General features: G+C 35.8%; 1 protein-coding gene across 5 annotated transcripts in view; it reads right to left on the bottom strand.

Annotated features, from left to right (window-relative positions):
* USP45 (ubiquitin specific peptidase 45) overlaps nucleotides 1–17,232 on the bottom strand; it is a 64,678-nt gene that overhangs the window by 24,597 nt on the left and 22,849 nt on the right. For all 5 annotated transcript variants that reach the window (XR_011074987.1, XM_068551397.1, XM_068551399.1 and 2 more), the window contains 4 exons: nucleotides 13,799–13,938; nucleotides 13,307–13,402; nucleotides 7,988–8,118; nucleotides 693–780 (listed from right to left, as the gene is read on the bottom strand). Coding sequence is in view for 4 of the 5 variants with exons in the window: in XM_068551397.1 (XP_068407498.1) it covers nucleotides 693–780; nucleotides 7,988–8,118; nucleotides 13,307–13,402; nucleotides 13,799–13,938 (455 nt within the window). In the remaining variant the exon portion in view is untranslated. The remainder of the gene's footprint in view (nucleotides 1–692; nucleotides 781–7,987; nucleotides 8,119–13,306; nucleotides 13,403–13,798; nucleotides 13,939–17,232) is intronic.

Genomic DNA, 17,232 nt, shown 5'->3' with positions numbered 1-17,232 from the left:
CATAGGACCCCACCAAAAAAGGTGAATATAACTAATTTAATATTAAAGTCAACCAACAGCCAATCAATTAAGGGACAGGATTACAATAAACCCTGCTTGGGAAATCTAACCAGTCCTTTTTTACTCAGAAACAGTCCCTGATCCAGGAGGCTGGGACCCCAATTTCCTGGTTCCTGAGTGGACTGCAATCCAACATGGGATAATGGGATTTCTCTTTTTTGGGAATTTAGAATTGGGATTCACAAGCAGCAAGCCATGGTGGTCAGGTGCTACCATTCAGACAGGGAAGCAAAGAAACTACTCTGTCCGCAGAGAGATGGGTAAAGAAAATCTATAGAGCCAGAGAAACTGGGGGAAAAAGGAGAATACTTTCCGGATTCCTGAGAACCTTCCTGTCCTATATCCCCCTTTATTTGGATTATTAGATTCCCTTTTCTTTATTTAAGCTAGTATTAATTAATTTCTGTTATTTACAGCCAAAGGGCATTAACTAATAAAGGATAACAGAGTTGTGAAAGAGTGAAAAAATAATCTTCTGGTAGATGGGGCAAAAAAGTGGGGGGGAAGAGAAGAGTAAATAGAAGTTTTTTAAAAAGTCAAATTACTCTCAACCGTACATTAAAATTTTGGTAAAAATTCCTTCAGTTTTGTACCCTCTTCTTAAGAGAATATGTGATAAACACAAACCTGACCTTTGTTTCTTCTGTCCTCACTGCATCGAGCAGATAATGAAGAAGTTCCTGACTGTCCTGTTGTTGAAAACTTTTAAATCCAGGGGCCCTATGGTTTAAAAACAAAACAGGAAAGAAAAAAAAGAACAATCATTTTATCAACAATATATTATTATTATTTAAAATCACCTTGAAATAACATATATTCAAAGATTTAATTTACTCCTTTTTCTATAAATAGAAAGACAAAATGTGATTACTGTTCCAATTAGGATGAGATCTTCAGTACACAGAATAATATGGCTAAACACTTATTAAGCAACTACTACATGCCAAGTATAGTATATATGTTAAGCTTCACATAATCCTGAAACAAGCTTGGAATGTACTATTTTCTTTAGCTTATATATGAGGGTTCAGAGGGACTATTTAATTTGCAAGGTCACACAGCAGGTAAAAAAACAGTATTCAAACCCAAGCTACTGTGATCTATTATCTTCCTACCTTATATAACCAAAAGAAAAGCAAGAGATTATTTATATTAATATAAAGAACTATAAACTGTTATCTCTATGAAGGTTTTCATTTTATGAATTTGACAATCAGATTTTCTGTGTATTAACTAAATAAAAGGATAAGGGGTTATTCATGGAGAAATCAGCACAGCAAATGTTTAGCTGATTTCAGTAACTTTAAAAAGTAATATTTACTGCAATTAACTCAATGCTAAAATGAATATTTTTGCCTTAAATGCAAACAATTACTAAATTTAAAAAGTGCTCTGAGCTAAGATGAAGAAAGAATTTTGTCAAAATAATACAAAATAGTAAGACTATCTCATGGTAGTACAAGTTTACAATGGTCTTATTATGACATATACCACATATTTCATTTGATGTACACAACAATGCTTTTAAGGAATTCATAAATACATACTCCGCCATTTTATATAAGGGACTTGAGCATCCATGGATTTTGGTATCCTTGGGGGTCCTGGGACCAATCCCCTGTGGATACCAAGGGACAACTGTAATACGAACTCCGTTTTACACTTGAAGAAAACTGAAGAACAAGTTGAGTGCCACTGACATAAATCCAGGTCTTCTGATTCTTGAGTCAGGTACTTTAAGCATTATTCCTCATTATCTCATGATGAATATTCATCCTAGTAATGTACTAGTGTGAGTCCCTGGTGCTAAAACACTCTCTGAACTACTAGCGAATCTAGCCTGAAACAGGAACCATCATTTCAGTTACTCACTCTTGCTAAGAAGTAGCAAATAGCAGCATGATGTAGAGAACACTTTCACTTACTCCCTTGGTGGGCTTCCCTTTCTGCGTGTGGTGGATAGTGCCCACCTCCTAGATCAGAGGTGAGGACAGAAACCAAGATGGATACAAATTCCAACCCCCTTAGGGCCTCCCCAGCTGGAATTCATAAAGGCGGAAATTGCATGACACTACACTTAGGCTGTAGGTATCAGGAAAGGTCTGTGAAGTGGAAGAAGACTGGGAGGGGAAATGGGGATCCTTCAGAGAGCCTCACCAGCCAGGTGGCAGGTAGGAGGAGACAGTTTATGGCTTTTGAAGTAGACACACAGGAAGAAATAGTTCTCAAACAAAGGAGAAACTGTCTCTACCGTGTCTCTACCTATAGCTCCATCTCAACCATGCTCAAAGCACTTACTGCCTTCTAAACCACTGAAGAAAATTTAATAAACCTAGATTTTTTTCTTTCTTCTTTTATTTAGGGCTGGGGAACAAATCATATGATGACTTACAGAATCTCTAATGGAGCCTATCTGAGCTACCAATAAATACCAAAAGAGACCTTCAAACTTAAAGGATAAAAATAGAAAAATCACTAAATATATGAAAAAATTCACCCTATTCAAAACAAGGGAAACTCTAAACATTCACAGGAACTGTGCCTTAGTAAAAGTGTTACTGTGGGAAAGAGTTGAGAACTTTCAGAAATCTCATATTCTAAGAGGAAAATGTATACACACTCATAAAACAGGAACAGACTGCCAAGACAAAGAAATTTAAAACGAGAGACTTCATGGAGATGTCTTCTGGGTGCAGATGAATCAGTCTGTTCATAATCCAAAAACTCTCTCTGCTCCAAACATAACAAAATATAAAAAGAGAAAACAAACAAACAAAAAAGGCTTAAGTGGGATTCAATACAAAAAAATCTCACAGAACAAAAATATTAGAACACGAAATTGTAGGCAGACTAAAAAACAGACTTGACAGGCTCTAGGCCTGAAAGAGCTCAGCCCTGAAGTGTAAAGAAAACGAAAAATACTTCAGACAGAGACCAGAGCCAGGATCATTGTTTAAGGATGGTTGATCTTACCAAGAGCCTGAAAGGAAGCCCTTAGGCAAGTGTTACCTAAGGCTACAACAGAACACAGACACAGCCTAGGGACCTGAACCTGAGCCAAGCCTTCTACAGACTCTTCTCCCATCTGCTAACCAGGGCAGCATGGTAACTGAATCATTAAGAGAGCTGGATCTCCAAGGCCAGCCTGGAGGGAAGGGGTGAGGCTATCATAAAATTTTAAATTTTTAGGCAGGAAGAGGAGGTGGATATGAGGAAGGGAGGGGATGGGAGAAAGCAAAGGAGTTGAAGACAGGAGCGGAGAAACAAAAAATTCACTCCAAAGAAGGCTACAATCCAGTATTATAAAACACATAAAAAAATATAATGTTAAAAACAACTGAAATGAATTTACTTCACTCCAAATAAATTTTATAGAACTGTCCCAAAGATGTTGCCATAAATATGTTGAGAATGTCCAAAAACATAAAATAAAGGCATAACTGCCAATAAAAGCCCAGATACTACAAAAAATAGAAAAAAATTTAAATAAGAACATGTAGATAGCAAATTAAAATATTAGAAATAAGGAAATAAAACTACAGATATAAAAATACAAAAAATAGGATAAACTCTAAACTATACACAGTTGAAGGGTAAATTAGTAAATTAGAAGATAATACTAAAGAACATACCCAGAATACTATAGCATACTGAACTTTCATCTTTTTTTTTGGCTGTGCCGCCATGCAATCAGGATCTTAGTTCCCAACCAGGCCAACCAGGGACTGAACCCGTGCCCCCTGCAGTGGAAGCGAGGAGTCTTAATCACTGGACTGCCAGGGAAGTCCCTGAACTTTCAACTTATCTTGAGACTTTGATGGCATCCTTAAGGTACATGACACACCACAGAATATCACAAAACTAGGAATATATATATGTATGTAATTTCTTCATGGACAAAACCCAAAGAAAGCTCAGCACATCAATACTAGTTAGCAACATGAAGTAATAAAGGAAGCAAAAAGGTGGGCGTGAATGAGGGACTTCCCTGGTGGCACAGTGGTTAAGACTCCGAGTTCCCAATGCAGTGAGCCTGGGTTCGACCCCTGGTCCGGGAACTAGATCCCACATGCATGCCGCAACTAAGAGTCTGCATGCCATAACTAAGGAGCCCTCGAGCCTCAACTAAGGAGCCCGCCTGCAGCCACTAAGACCCAAGGCAACAAAATAAATAAATAAATTTTTTTTTAAATGGGCGTGAATGAGAATGGAGACATAGAATCAGTCTACAGCATCTCTGAACCTTTCAGGGAAGAGTTCATGTAAAAACTAGTGACATCCAAATAAGATCTATACCGGAGTTGATAGTACTATGTTAATGTCAATTCCCTGTTTTTGACAATGCACTGCTATCATATATTATCACTGATGGAAGCTGGATGCAGGGTACACAGGAACTCTGTACTCTTCTAGTAACTTTTTGTGAGTCTTAAAACTATTGCAAAATAAGATACTGAAGGGGGAAAAAAAGCCAGAGGAAAGCCGAAGAACTTGCTCCCAACAATTCATCACAAGTGGTCAAAGTGTCTGACAATCACCATAATAACAGAAACTTCAAGAGATTGGTTCAACTTTCAAAAATCAATCCATGTATACATACAACATGGAAGAATCTCAAAATAATTACACCAAGTGAAAGAAGCCAGACCAAAAAAGGAGTACATGTTGTATGATTCTATTTATAGTTGACCCTTGAACAACACAAGTTTGAACAGTATGGGTCCACTCACATGCAGATTTTTTTCAGTAAATACGTACTAGAGTACTACACGATCCTCAGTTGGCTGAATCAACAAATGTGGAACCTGGGATCTGGAGGGCCGACTGACTGTAAAGTTATATGCAGATTTTTGACTTCGGGGAGGGTTGGTGCCCCAAAACCCTGTGTTGTTCAAGGGTCAACTGTATACAGAATTCTAAAAAATGCAAACTAATCTATAGTGGCAAAAAATAGGTAAGGGGTAGCCCTGGGGCAGGGCTTGGGGAAGGAGTCCAGAGAGAGGGATTACAAAGGGGCCCAAGAAAACTTTTAGGGGTGACAGATACATTCATCATATTGACTGTGGCAGTGGTGTTACAAGCGTATAAATATGTTAAAACTTAACTGATATTACACTTTACATACATACAGTTTATTGTAAATCAAATATGTTCACTAAAGCTATTCAGAATATCCATTAATACAATTCACTATTTCAACAGGTTAAAAAATATATGATTATTTTAATAGATGCAGAAAAAGCACTCAGTAAAATTTAATACCCATTCTTTTTTCTTATAAAACAACAAACATTTATTATCTCATTTTCTCTGGGCCAGGAATCAAGGTATACCAATACCCATTCTTGATAAGATCTCTCAGAAAAAAGTAGGAATGAGAATTTCCTCAACCTGATGAAAGGCATCTATGAAAAATCTACAGCTCTTATCATTCTTATGTGTGAAAGCCTGAATGCTCTGCCCCTTATATCAGGAACAAAGCAAGGATATCTAATACACCACTCCAACACCACGCTAGAGGTCCTTGCCAGCAATATAAGGTAAGAAAAATATATAAAACGATACAGCTTGGAAAAGAAGAAATAAAATGGTCTCTGTTTACCAATGACATTATTGTCTATATAAGAAATCCCAAAGAATCTACATAAAGCTACTCTAACCAGTAAGTGAATTGAGCAAGGAAGCAAGAAAAAAGGTCAATACACAAAAATCAATTGTATTTCTCTATATTAGCAATGAGCAACTAGAAATTGAAAAAAAATTTAAGTACCAAATTACAATAACTACCATTAAAAAAACCATGAAATTCTTAAGGTAAATCTAACAAAATGGGTGGATTCATAGCATGAAAGCCATAAAATTTTGATGAGGAAAAATCAAGGACCTAAATAAATGAAAAGGCATCTCATAATCATGCATTGTAAGACTCAACATTGTTAAGATGTCATTTCTCTCCAAACTGATCTACACGTTCAATGTAATCCCAACTGACAAACCAATTTAAAAGTCACATAAAAAAGAGAAGGACCTAGAGCAGTAACCCACCCCCCCAAAAAAAGAAAATTTGAGGACTCACACCATCCAATTCCAAGACTTAGTATGAAGCTATAGTAATCAAGACAGTACAGTACTGGGGTAAGAATAGACATATAGATCAATGGAACAGAACAAAGTCCAAAAACAGACCCAACATATATGGCTTAAATCTTCACCTGACTTTTTTTTTTTAATCACTTTTGTTAATATATACATATCTCTTTTTAAAGTAAATACAATAAAGCAAAAGAAAATGCAACTTAAAAATATTTTCAAGTAACGTTTGATCCAGTAATTCTATTTATCCCACAGACGTACTCTCATAAGTGCAATGATATACACACACACACACACATATCTATATGTAAAATCAAATAAGTTATATCCACATGTACTAATATAGAAAGATGTACAAAACACATTAAGCAAAACAAGCAAGTTGCAAACAATTTATTTTTATGTCTATGTATGCATAATCACTTTTGGATAGAATAAAGAAAACAGATAACAGTAGTCTGAATTTTTATCTATGGGCACCTATCATTTTAATAATAATTAGAAAATGTTTACAAATCTCTATAAAACCAGAAAAAAAAAGATACAAAACAAAGTTATTTTGGGGAGAGTCAAAAACAAATTTCTAAAGTACATAATGTCCTAAAAACTTTTTAACTCTATGAGGCACCCATGTCTCTGAGACTTTTAAAGGCTTTTTTTGTTCTTCAGGTTTTGAAAAAACAGCACCTGGCAACCAAATGAAACATACAATAAACCCTCCATATTTTGGACTACATTTAAAATACCATGGCACATTATGCTAAGTGAAATAAGTCAGTTACAATAAGACAAATAGTGCATGATTCCAATTATATGAGGTACCTAGAAATGGGGGAGGGGAAAAGAGGAGTTACTAATTAATGAACAAGTTTTAGTCAAGCAAGATGAATAAGCTCTACAGATCTGCTGTTCAACACTGTACCTACAGTCAACAATAACACATTGTACACTTGAAATTTTAAGAGGGTAGATCTCATGTTGTGTTCTTTCCACAATGAACTTTTTTAAAAAAGGAAATTAACATTGGTACAATACTATGAGATAAAATAAAATGCAATAAAATATAATACAATACCATGGCATAGGTAACTAGCTGAAAATTAAAATGAAATTTTAAAACCTGGAGATATACAAAAATGCAAGTTCACATTTAAAGAATTTGGTTTCTACATATTTTACTAATTGTGGACTGGACTAGTTTATGAGCTCCTGAAAGGGTCTGTTTTTAATAAATTATAAGTTGTGTACCCCTGGATTCTAGCAACTACTTGAAACAAAGTACGATCTCAAATTTCTATAAAGGAATAAATGAATGTCAGGTCCCTTATGACATGTGTTTATTTCTAGGCACACAAGGATTTTGTTTTTAAATATACTGCGATATCTTGGGAAATTTACTTAAATTCTGTATGCCTCAAAGCTCATCTTTAAAAATAAGAAAACTAGGTTAGATGATCTATTATAGCACTTTTAGATTTTATAATTCTATAATTTTCTCACTTTATGGTATTACATCATGGGCTTCTGAGTCAGGACAGACATCTATTTAAACCCTATTTTTGTCACCATGAAACAAGGTAAGCTACTCAACTTCTGGGGGTCTCAGTTTCCTTATATATAAAATGGGGATAAACAATCACTTCTTCAGAGTATTATGAGATATAATTTAGATAAGGCACACAGCTGCAACTAAACGAATGTTAGTTCTTTCTCTTGGTAGTCTACGCAATAACAGCAATGTCACAGTCAGAGTCAAACTACTCATATTAAGTGATAAACACATTAGTGTTTTGTAACTCATGATTATTTGTATTAAGAATGTAGATGTACCCACTTCTGACAAAGCTGATTAAAAAGAACTTTGGGAGAAAGCGGTCCTCTTTCAGTCTCCTTCATGCTGTGAAGAAACAGGAACAAGGCTGAAGTCAATGGTCCAGGGCTTGAAAGTTCCACCAGTAATGGGTCCTTTAAAAACATGATCAACTCTATGTCAGAAATACACAATTTTTAAATAAAATATTTTTAAAAATCTAAGTTACACTCTGTTTAAATGATGACTAAATCACCTCAAGTGTATTAAAAAGCTTTATGCCCTCGTATATAAGATGAATATATTAAAAATGAAATTAAATGCCTTACCTTGAAAAATACAGGTATTTTCATATCCTCTGCCCTTTACTTAATAAAACTATTAGCTTAAGAGTGAAAAACCAATCTTTTGTTGCTTGTAACTGTCCCTTAATGTGCTCTCCTAAAATAAAATTACTCATTGACTTGATATTTGTACAAATTCACAAATAATCATAAATTACATTTATGAGCAAAACCCCATACTCTTCTTTTCCCCAAATATTTTACTAACAAAATAAGGAATGGGAAATTATGTCACAAATTGGTACACTATCTCCCTCTTTTAAAGGAGAGAGACATAAAGTTTGACAAAAGCAGCTACAACTGTGTGAAGGAGCAACGCTCTTTATTCTAGAATTTTTTCCCCACCAAGTTTTATCTTCTAAAATGTTATCCTTGCTAGTAACCCTCTCCTTACAGACAATGAATAGAAAGCAGATCCCAAATATAATCCTCAGACACTATAGAATGTTATCTTCTAAGACAACTATCACATATGTTGTCTCATTCATATACTCATGAAATACAAATTACATATATATCTCATACCAACTATCCTTAAAAATCAGCCATCTAGCTAAAACCACAGAAAGGACAGGCTATAATTTTCTATAGCTTTTGAATATCATAAGTGATTTCTACAATGTTCAGTAAATTGAAAGCTACCTCAAGGGTCAAAAGTAAAATCTAAGGCAGTTTCAAAGCTCAAGCACTAAGGTGCAGTATCCCCTGCTCCCAACTTAAGTATTTTGAGACAGTTTAAAAACTTCAGAACTGAGTGAGTAAATAACCTGTTCTTAAAAGTATACTTAAATTTTGAAAACAAAAGTAAGTTTATTGATGAGAATGCAATATGGGTGAATCTCACTAACATGTTGACAGAAGCCAAATGTAAAAGAGTCCATATTGTATAACTTCATTTATATATAATATTAAAACAGGCAAAACTAATCTGCCCTTTAGAAACCAGGTTAGTGGCTATCCTTGTGAGGCAGGAAGGCAGGGAATGGAAGGCAACCTGAAGGGGGCTTCTAGCTGCTGGTAATGCTCTGTTTCTTGAGAAAAATGTTGGTTAGTTTCAGTTCAGTGTATTCAGTTTGTGAAAATTCATCAGCTCTACATTTATGATGTACACTCCTCTGTGTGAATACTTTAATAAAAAGTTTTTTAAAAGTAAGCACACTGCTGCCCAGAGATAAAACCACGCACATATGGTCACCTTATTTTTGGTAAAGGAGGCAAGAATATACAGTGGAGAAAAGACAGCCTCTTCAATAAGTGGTGCTGGGAAAACTGGACAGCGACATGTAAAAGAATGAAATTAGAACACTCCCTAACAGCATACACAACAATAAACTCAAAATGGATTAAAGACCTAAATGTAAGGCCAGACACTTTCAAACTCTTGGAGGAAAACATAGACAGAACACTATGACATAAATCACAGCAAGATCCTTTTTGACCCACCTCCTAGAGAAATGGAAATAAAAACAAAAATAAAATGGGACCTAATGAAACTTAAAGGCTTTTGCACAGCAAAGGAAACCATAAACAAGATGAAAAGACAACCCTTAGAATGGGAGAAAATATTTGCAAATGAAGCAACTGACAGAGGATTAATCTCCAAAATTTACAAGCAGCTCATGCAGCTCAATATCAAAAAAACAAACAACCCAATCAAAAAATGGGCAGAAGACCTAAACAGACATTTCTCCAAAGAAGATACACAGATAGCCAACAAACACATGAAAGGATACTCAACATCACTAATCATTAGAGGAATGCAAATCAAACCTGCAAGGAGGTATCACCTCACACTGGTCAGAATGGCCATCATCAAAAAATCTACAAACAATAAATGCTGGAGAGGGTGTGGAGAAAAGGGAACCCTCTTGCACTGTTGGTGGGAATGTAAATTGGTACAGCCACTATGGAGAACAGTATGGAAGTTCCTTAAAAAACTAAAAATAGAACTACCATGTGACCCAGCAATCCCACTACTGGGCATATACCCTGAGAAAACCATAATTCAAAAAGATACATGTACCACAATGTTCATTGCAGCTCTACTTACAAGAGCCAGGACATGGAAGCAACCTAAGTGTCCATCGACAGATGAGTGGATAAAGAAGATGTGGCACATATATACAATGGAATATTACTCAGCCATAAAAAGAAACGAAATTGAGCTATTTGTAGTGAGGTGGATGGACCTAGAATCTGTCATACAGAGTGAAGTAAGTCAGAAAGAGAAAAACAAATACCGTATGCTAACACATATATATGGAATCTAAAAAAAAAAAAAAAAGGTTCTGATGAACCTAGGGACAGGACAGGAATAAAGACACAGACGTAGAGAATGGACTTGAGGACATGGGGAGGGGGAAGGGGAAGCTCACCAAGTGAGAGAGTGGCAGGGACATATATACACTACCAAATGTAAAATAGATAGCTAGTGGGAAGCAGCTGCATAGCACAGGGAGATCAGCTCGGTGCTTTGTGACCACCTAGAGGGGTGGGGTAGGGAGGGTGGGAGGGATACACAAGAGGGAGGGGATATGGGGATATATGTATACATATAGCTGATTCACTTTGTTATAAAGCAGAAACTGACACACCATTGTACAGCAATTATACTCCAATAAAGATGTTAAAAAAAAAAGTAAGCACACTGCTGATATTCATATAAATATTAACAAATTGAATCCAGCAACATAGAAGAAGAAGAATACATCATAACTAACAGGGATTTGTCCCAGGAATACAAGATAGGTTTAACATTTGAAAATCAATCAGTGTAGTTTACCACATTAACAGAGAATAAAGAAGAAAAACTATATGATAATCTCAGTAGATGCTGGAAAAGCACTTGACAAAATTCAACATCCATTATGATGAAATGCTCAGAAAACTAGGAATAGAAGGGAATGTCCTCAACCTTATAAAGAACACCGGTGAAAAACCTACAGTTAAGTTCATTCTTTTTTTTTCGGTGCAGTGTCTAGTCTTAAATCCTCTTCTCTTTTTTTAAATTGAAGTATAGTTGGTGTACAATATTACATAAGTTACAGGTGTACAATATTATTATTCATAATTTTTTAAAGTTATACACCATTTATAGTTATAAAATATTGGCTATATTCCCCATGGTGTACAATATAACCTTGTAGCTTATTTTGTACCTACTCTTTTCTTTTTTTTTGGCCTCGCCATGTGGGATCTTAGTTCCCCAACCAAGGATAGAACCCATGCCCCCTGCATTGGGAGTGCAGAGTTTTAACCACTGGACCACCAGGGAAGTCCCTGTACCTACTCTTTATAATGAAGGACTGAGTGTTTTTCCCCTAATTTTGGGATTAAAGCAAGGATGTCTGCTCTCATCACTTCTATTCAACATGTTACTGGTGGCTCGAGCCAGTACAATAAAGTAAGGAAAAGAAAGAAAAGGCATACAGATTACGAAGGACCAAATAAAACTGGTGACTGAAAGAGTAGTGATCTACACTGATAGTCCCACAGCCCGGGTCCGCTGTATGTCCTAAAAAACTTAAGACCTAAGATTGAAAATTTCCCTCTTAGAATGACACAAGCCTACAGTGATCAGCTATAATGTGATTGCCATATATAGTAATTTCACAGCTCCACATGTGAAATACTTAAACCTAACATCCAATCACAGTTAATAAGAAATCTTATCAAATGACTAGCATTAACTTCCATTTAGTAAAGTAGTCTTCACTATCTCACTACAATCTAGAAGAGGGCACTGGGCTCTAACATAAAAATTTTAAGAGGCTGAACAGGCAATGAGTTTACAGACTGCCTTTTCAACAAAAAAATACAACAATATTGTCTTTAAAAATTGCCTCCTTGGAAGAAAAATCTAAGATTACTACACTGGGCTAAGAACTTTTAGAACTCCTCTTTCTTAAGTATTTCAAAAGCCAGATCATGAGCTATACATTCACTCTCTGTTCCTCTAAAACACACACACACAAATCAATTTCTAACTGAAATCATAATTATTAGTGTAAATGCCCTCCAGCCCAAGACCACCAGGAACACATCTGTAGTTGAACAAGGTGGGTTTATTACTTGTTCCACTGAGGGAGAACACACACAATGGGGGACCATGGAGTGTCTCTCAGAGGGTATTCAAAAGAACTGATGTAGAATTTGGGCTTTAGCTGGGCGATTTAGGGAAGTTAATCTAAGGAAAATAATCTAAGGAAGCAGAGGTCTGCTCTCAATTGGATGCTGTCAGAAAGTGAGGGTATTTCTACAATTGGATATCTCAATAAAAGGAGGCTAGAATGAGGATAAAGCTGTAACTAGTTAAAAAAAAAAAGTCGCAGTGACTCATTTAGGCCAAAAGAGGACGTTTGGGATTTTCTAAGTGGTAGAGTTTGTGTTTAGAGAAAATTATGAAGTGGCCTTGCTCTGTCTCATTTTAACAGTCTTGGAGTAACCTAGCTCGAGTCTGGTATTCTGTGAGATTGTTTGAATAACATGGCTTAACTGTGGGTGTCAGGCTAGCTTCTGAATGTCAAAGGCTGCCTTTCTCCCCTTTCTCATTCGTTTAAAAACCCAATATCAAATTAGGCTCCAAAAAACCTTTAGATGGTCACTATTAAAATTAAATCTACCTTTAAAGAACAAAAATGCTGTATTTAAGTAGTTGTCACCAGTAACTACAAAACAGGAATCCTAGACATTTCATTCAACAAAGGCAAAACCGTTTGTCTTTTCTAGTATGTCTGTTTGAAAGCTGACTCAACATTTTTTGTGCTGTCTGACCCATGATATGTTTGAACTATAACATACCTTAAAGCTATGACTTTAGAAGTTTTAAATCTTATCGTTTATTTTCACAAAATGCTCTTGAATTATTTTTTCAAATTCTCTGACTACCATCTCAATTGATAGTTGTGAGAAATAAGAAAGATAGGTTTTGGCAACAGGTTTTGGCAACATCACTGGCTTATCTAAACAGAGCTATTATCCAGCTAATTATACTTCTTACCAGCGGAGAGTCTGAGGAAGGAACAATCTTGAGTTCTGTTCCGTGTTCTTTGATCTCATTCATCAGTTCAGTAAGAATGTAAGACTGTGCCAAATTCTGAAAGAAAACAAAAGCAACATCTTCTGATTCAGTTATAATATGCCTCTGATTTTACAGAATAAATACTCTCCCAAAGCTTCAAATGTCATCTGGCCTAGCAAAAATATTTTTAAGTTTTAGAAAATTTAATTGAATGCATTTTACATTTAATAAATGTCACTACTACTGACAGAGCCATGGTAAAATACAGAGATCTTTCAGAAGCACTGTGGAAAAAGAAGGTGTATGTATGTGTATGACAATGGCTAAAGATAGCCTAACCAATCAAAAAGAAAACAGACAGACTTCTAGACGAACATTCAGCAGTCATGTGACAGTCCACAGGTGTGCCAATAAACACAAATTAATTAATATAAATTTTTACATTTTACAAAGCTTTCTCATGGCTCTTACCTGCATGACTGCATTAAAAAAGCAAGTATTTCCTAAATTTGTAATTCCTTTTACAGATGTTACACTGCTGTCTTTTCTTCCCTTTTTTTCACCTGTTTCACATTTTTCTTCATAAAGTTTTATGATTCTAGAAAATGCATCTAAGTTAGAGAAAACATAATGGACACGAGATTTAAAATTAAATACAGATCATTTGACATAATTTAAATGTATTATTTAAAATTAAATAAGATTTTCCTCTGAATCAATGTTCCTGAAGGGCAAGAATACAAACTCAAATAAGTTATCTCCTGTTTTGTACCCTACTGCTAAAGCAGTTAATTTTAATTCATCTTAATATACACATCCGTACCTCAGACCACATTGTAGAATAAATTCCAGATGAATTTAAAAATAAAATATTTTAAAATGAAGTTAAAAAAAAAAAACAAGTAGGAAAGACCAGATCTTGGTTTCTAAGCACCATTCCCACTAAAAGGAATGAAGACCCCTTGAAGGAAAGGCTGATTCTAAATCTGGGGCAGCAAAAGAGGCAAATGAGCCTATAACATTTTTGTTATGCCAGAAAATAAGGAAGTGCTCAAAAAAAAAAAAAAAAAAAGGTATGTCAAAACACACAGGCGTCATTTTAAACAGGTTCCCAGTGGTCCAATGTGGAACAATTTGAATATCAAAATAAAGAAGGGTACTGATAAACTATTGTTCACTGAACAAAATGAGAATGAGTCTGACCTGATAATAGATTTTTAAATGAGGATAAAAGAAAAAACTTTTCCTTACAAGAGAACGCCAACTAATAAAAAGAAGATCTTCCTGGACCAGGGCTTGAACCCACGTCCCCTGCATTGGCAGGTGGATTCTTAACCACTGCGCCACCAGGGAAGCCCTCATGTGGTTTTCATAAGGATTAAATGAGCTAAATTTTTTTTTAATAAATTTATTTATTTATTTTTAAATTTTTGGCTGCATTGGGTCTTCGTTGCTGCATGCAGGCTTTCTCTAGTTGCGGCGAGTGGGGGCTACTCTTCGTTGCAGTGTGTGGGCTTCTCATTGCGGTGGCTTCTCTTCTTGCGGAGCACGGGCTTCAGTAGTTTTGGCACGTGGGCTCAGTAGTTGTGGCTCGCAGGCTCTAGAGCACAGGCTCAGTAGTTGTGGTGCACGGGCTTAGCCGCTCTGAGGCATGTGGGATCTTCCCGGACCAGGGCTCAAACCTGTGTCCCCTGCATTGGCAGGTGGATTCTTAACCATTGTGCCACCAGAGAAGCCCCAAATGAGTTAAACTTGCTTTGCAAAGCACCTGGCATGCTAAGCACTATTTAAGAGTGTGAAAAACAGCCCAGAGAGGCCCCCGAAATTGTTATTTGTGCCAAAAACCGTATGTTCATGAACAATCCTTCATGTCCCCTGTTTATCTGCTCTCACTTTTTTCTCTTTAATCATTTCCTATATTTTCTGGGGGTGTTCGCCTCAAGTTTATCTCATTTCTAACTGGATTTTCTGAATTGCTAATATGAGTTTTTTGCCTTTTGCATTGACTTTGTGGTTTTCATGATCCTGGCTTTTCTTTCTGACACGTGGAAACCTCTCATTGAGAGAAATAAATTGGTGGTTTCTCAGATGTTTCTTTCATCAAGCAAATCTACTACAAGGAAAAAAATTTTCTTTCACCTCATAAGTTTTATCCTGTGATGCAATAGTTTATCATAAACTCTATTACCTGTTTTCCCCCCTTATTCCTGTTTATTTATTCTTTAAACATTATTGGTTGTTACTGGATATCTGCTGTCTAGATAATGAAGAGCTGTTTTTAACGCCCAACCCTAGAATTCTGAGTTAACATAGAAAAGAACTAGCAAAATAGATCTCTTCTCCTGTCCTCCAGATATTAAAATAAGTGATAAAAATTAAACCCCATTACAGAGCTTGGGGACAAAGGCTGGTACAATCCATGGAGAAGGTCACTGAGGTGCAGAGTCCAGGCACAGAAAAAAGGAAAAGCAGGAAAAGGCCAGACAGTATCCAGACCTACAAGGGAATGTAAAAGCAAATGAAAAAAGCCAGCCAGTGCGTAAGAAGCACTACACAAACAAGAGGAAGCCCCATACAGATCCTGGCTGGGCTTGCAAATGAGAGCAATCCACCTCTTAATTATAGCTGAGATTCTAACTAAAGTCCAGAATTAGCCGGTTTCAGGCTCACATTATAGCTGTTGCCACGAGATGGTTTCACAGTGATTTTTAAGAGATTTAAGATGAAAGAGTAATTAAATCCAAGCAGTGCTCCATCTTTTGGGGCAAGGCTGTTACTCTGATTTTACGTTAACAAAACTCAGTTTCCAACAGGTTAAGTGATTTGCCCAAAGTTATAATGATAATCTTTTGATTATAAATCCATTGTCATTTTGCCAGGTTAATTTCTCTTCAGTGATTTATGCACAATGAGAAGAATTACAAAAACTAGCAGGAAAGATTCTTACAGATTTGAGTATATGCAACCACAAACAAATATGCCTTCTCAAAAGTATTTCCTTTCGTTAACATCCTTAATAAATGTTGTCATAATATTTTTTAGCTTATTAATATGAAAACAGAGTGGCTGGGGAAAATAAACTATATAGATTATATTAACTATATATAAATATATAATATATATCATAAATATATATTTATTATTCACTTGGGAAAATACTTCAGAAATAAATTATATTTTAATCTTTTAAGACCAAATAGCATTTTTTAAACCATAACATGCAAATGATTTATGTATCTGTGTACCACATTTACCCATCAGTTTTCAAAACATCTGGGATAGCATCCTAAAGTAAACAATGTTCGTAAGACCATCTGGTCAAAACTGCAGGCAAAAAAAAGCATAAGCATATGGAAAAACAGATTTTACCCTTCCCTTCAGCAGTTAAGGGATGACAAATGTCAAACCTAGATATATCCACGCTTCACTGTGCGATGCTTTTCAGCACCACCTGGCTCTCCGTGCATATAGCCACCAAATATGGACAGCACTGCCAGAAAGAACATATCCACGGGGCAACGGCAATAAAAATAGTTTATTTCATGGAAAAATAGCCACTTCACACAAGTGGCAAGAGTCTGTTTGTTGACTTTTACATGTATTAAGTCTGTGAGAACACGCTCAAAATTAATTATGCTATTAGACTTGAATATTAAATAGATCAGATAATATAACTAGAAAATAGAATGACATTTTCTAAGAACTATTTATATGTATCTTAAAGTGCAAGTTTTTCATTTTATTAATACTAAGTAGCATGTTTATAAAATGTAACAACTCAAATAAAATTGATTTATCAAATGTCCACTGTGGGGCTTCCCTGGTGGCGCAGTGGTTGAGAATCTGCCTGCCAATGCAGGGGACACGGGTTCGAGCCCTGGTCTGGGAAGATCCCACATGCCGCG

The sequence above is a fragment of the Eschrichtius robustus genome, chromosome 9 (assembly GCF_028021215.1).
Source record: "Eschrichtius robustus isolate mEscRob2 chromosome 9, mEscRob2.pri, whole genome shotgun sequence".
NCBI classification, from domain to species: domain Eukaryota; kingdom Metazoa; phylum Chordata; class Mammalia; order Artiodactyla; family Eschrichtiidae; genus Eschrichtius; species Eschrichtius robustus.
Note: the sequence above shows the minus strand (reverse complement) of the source record. Positions and strands in the feature narration are given on the sequence as shown.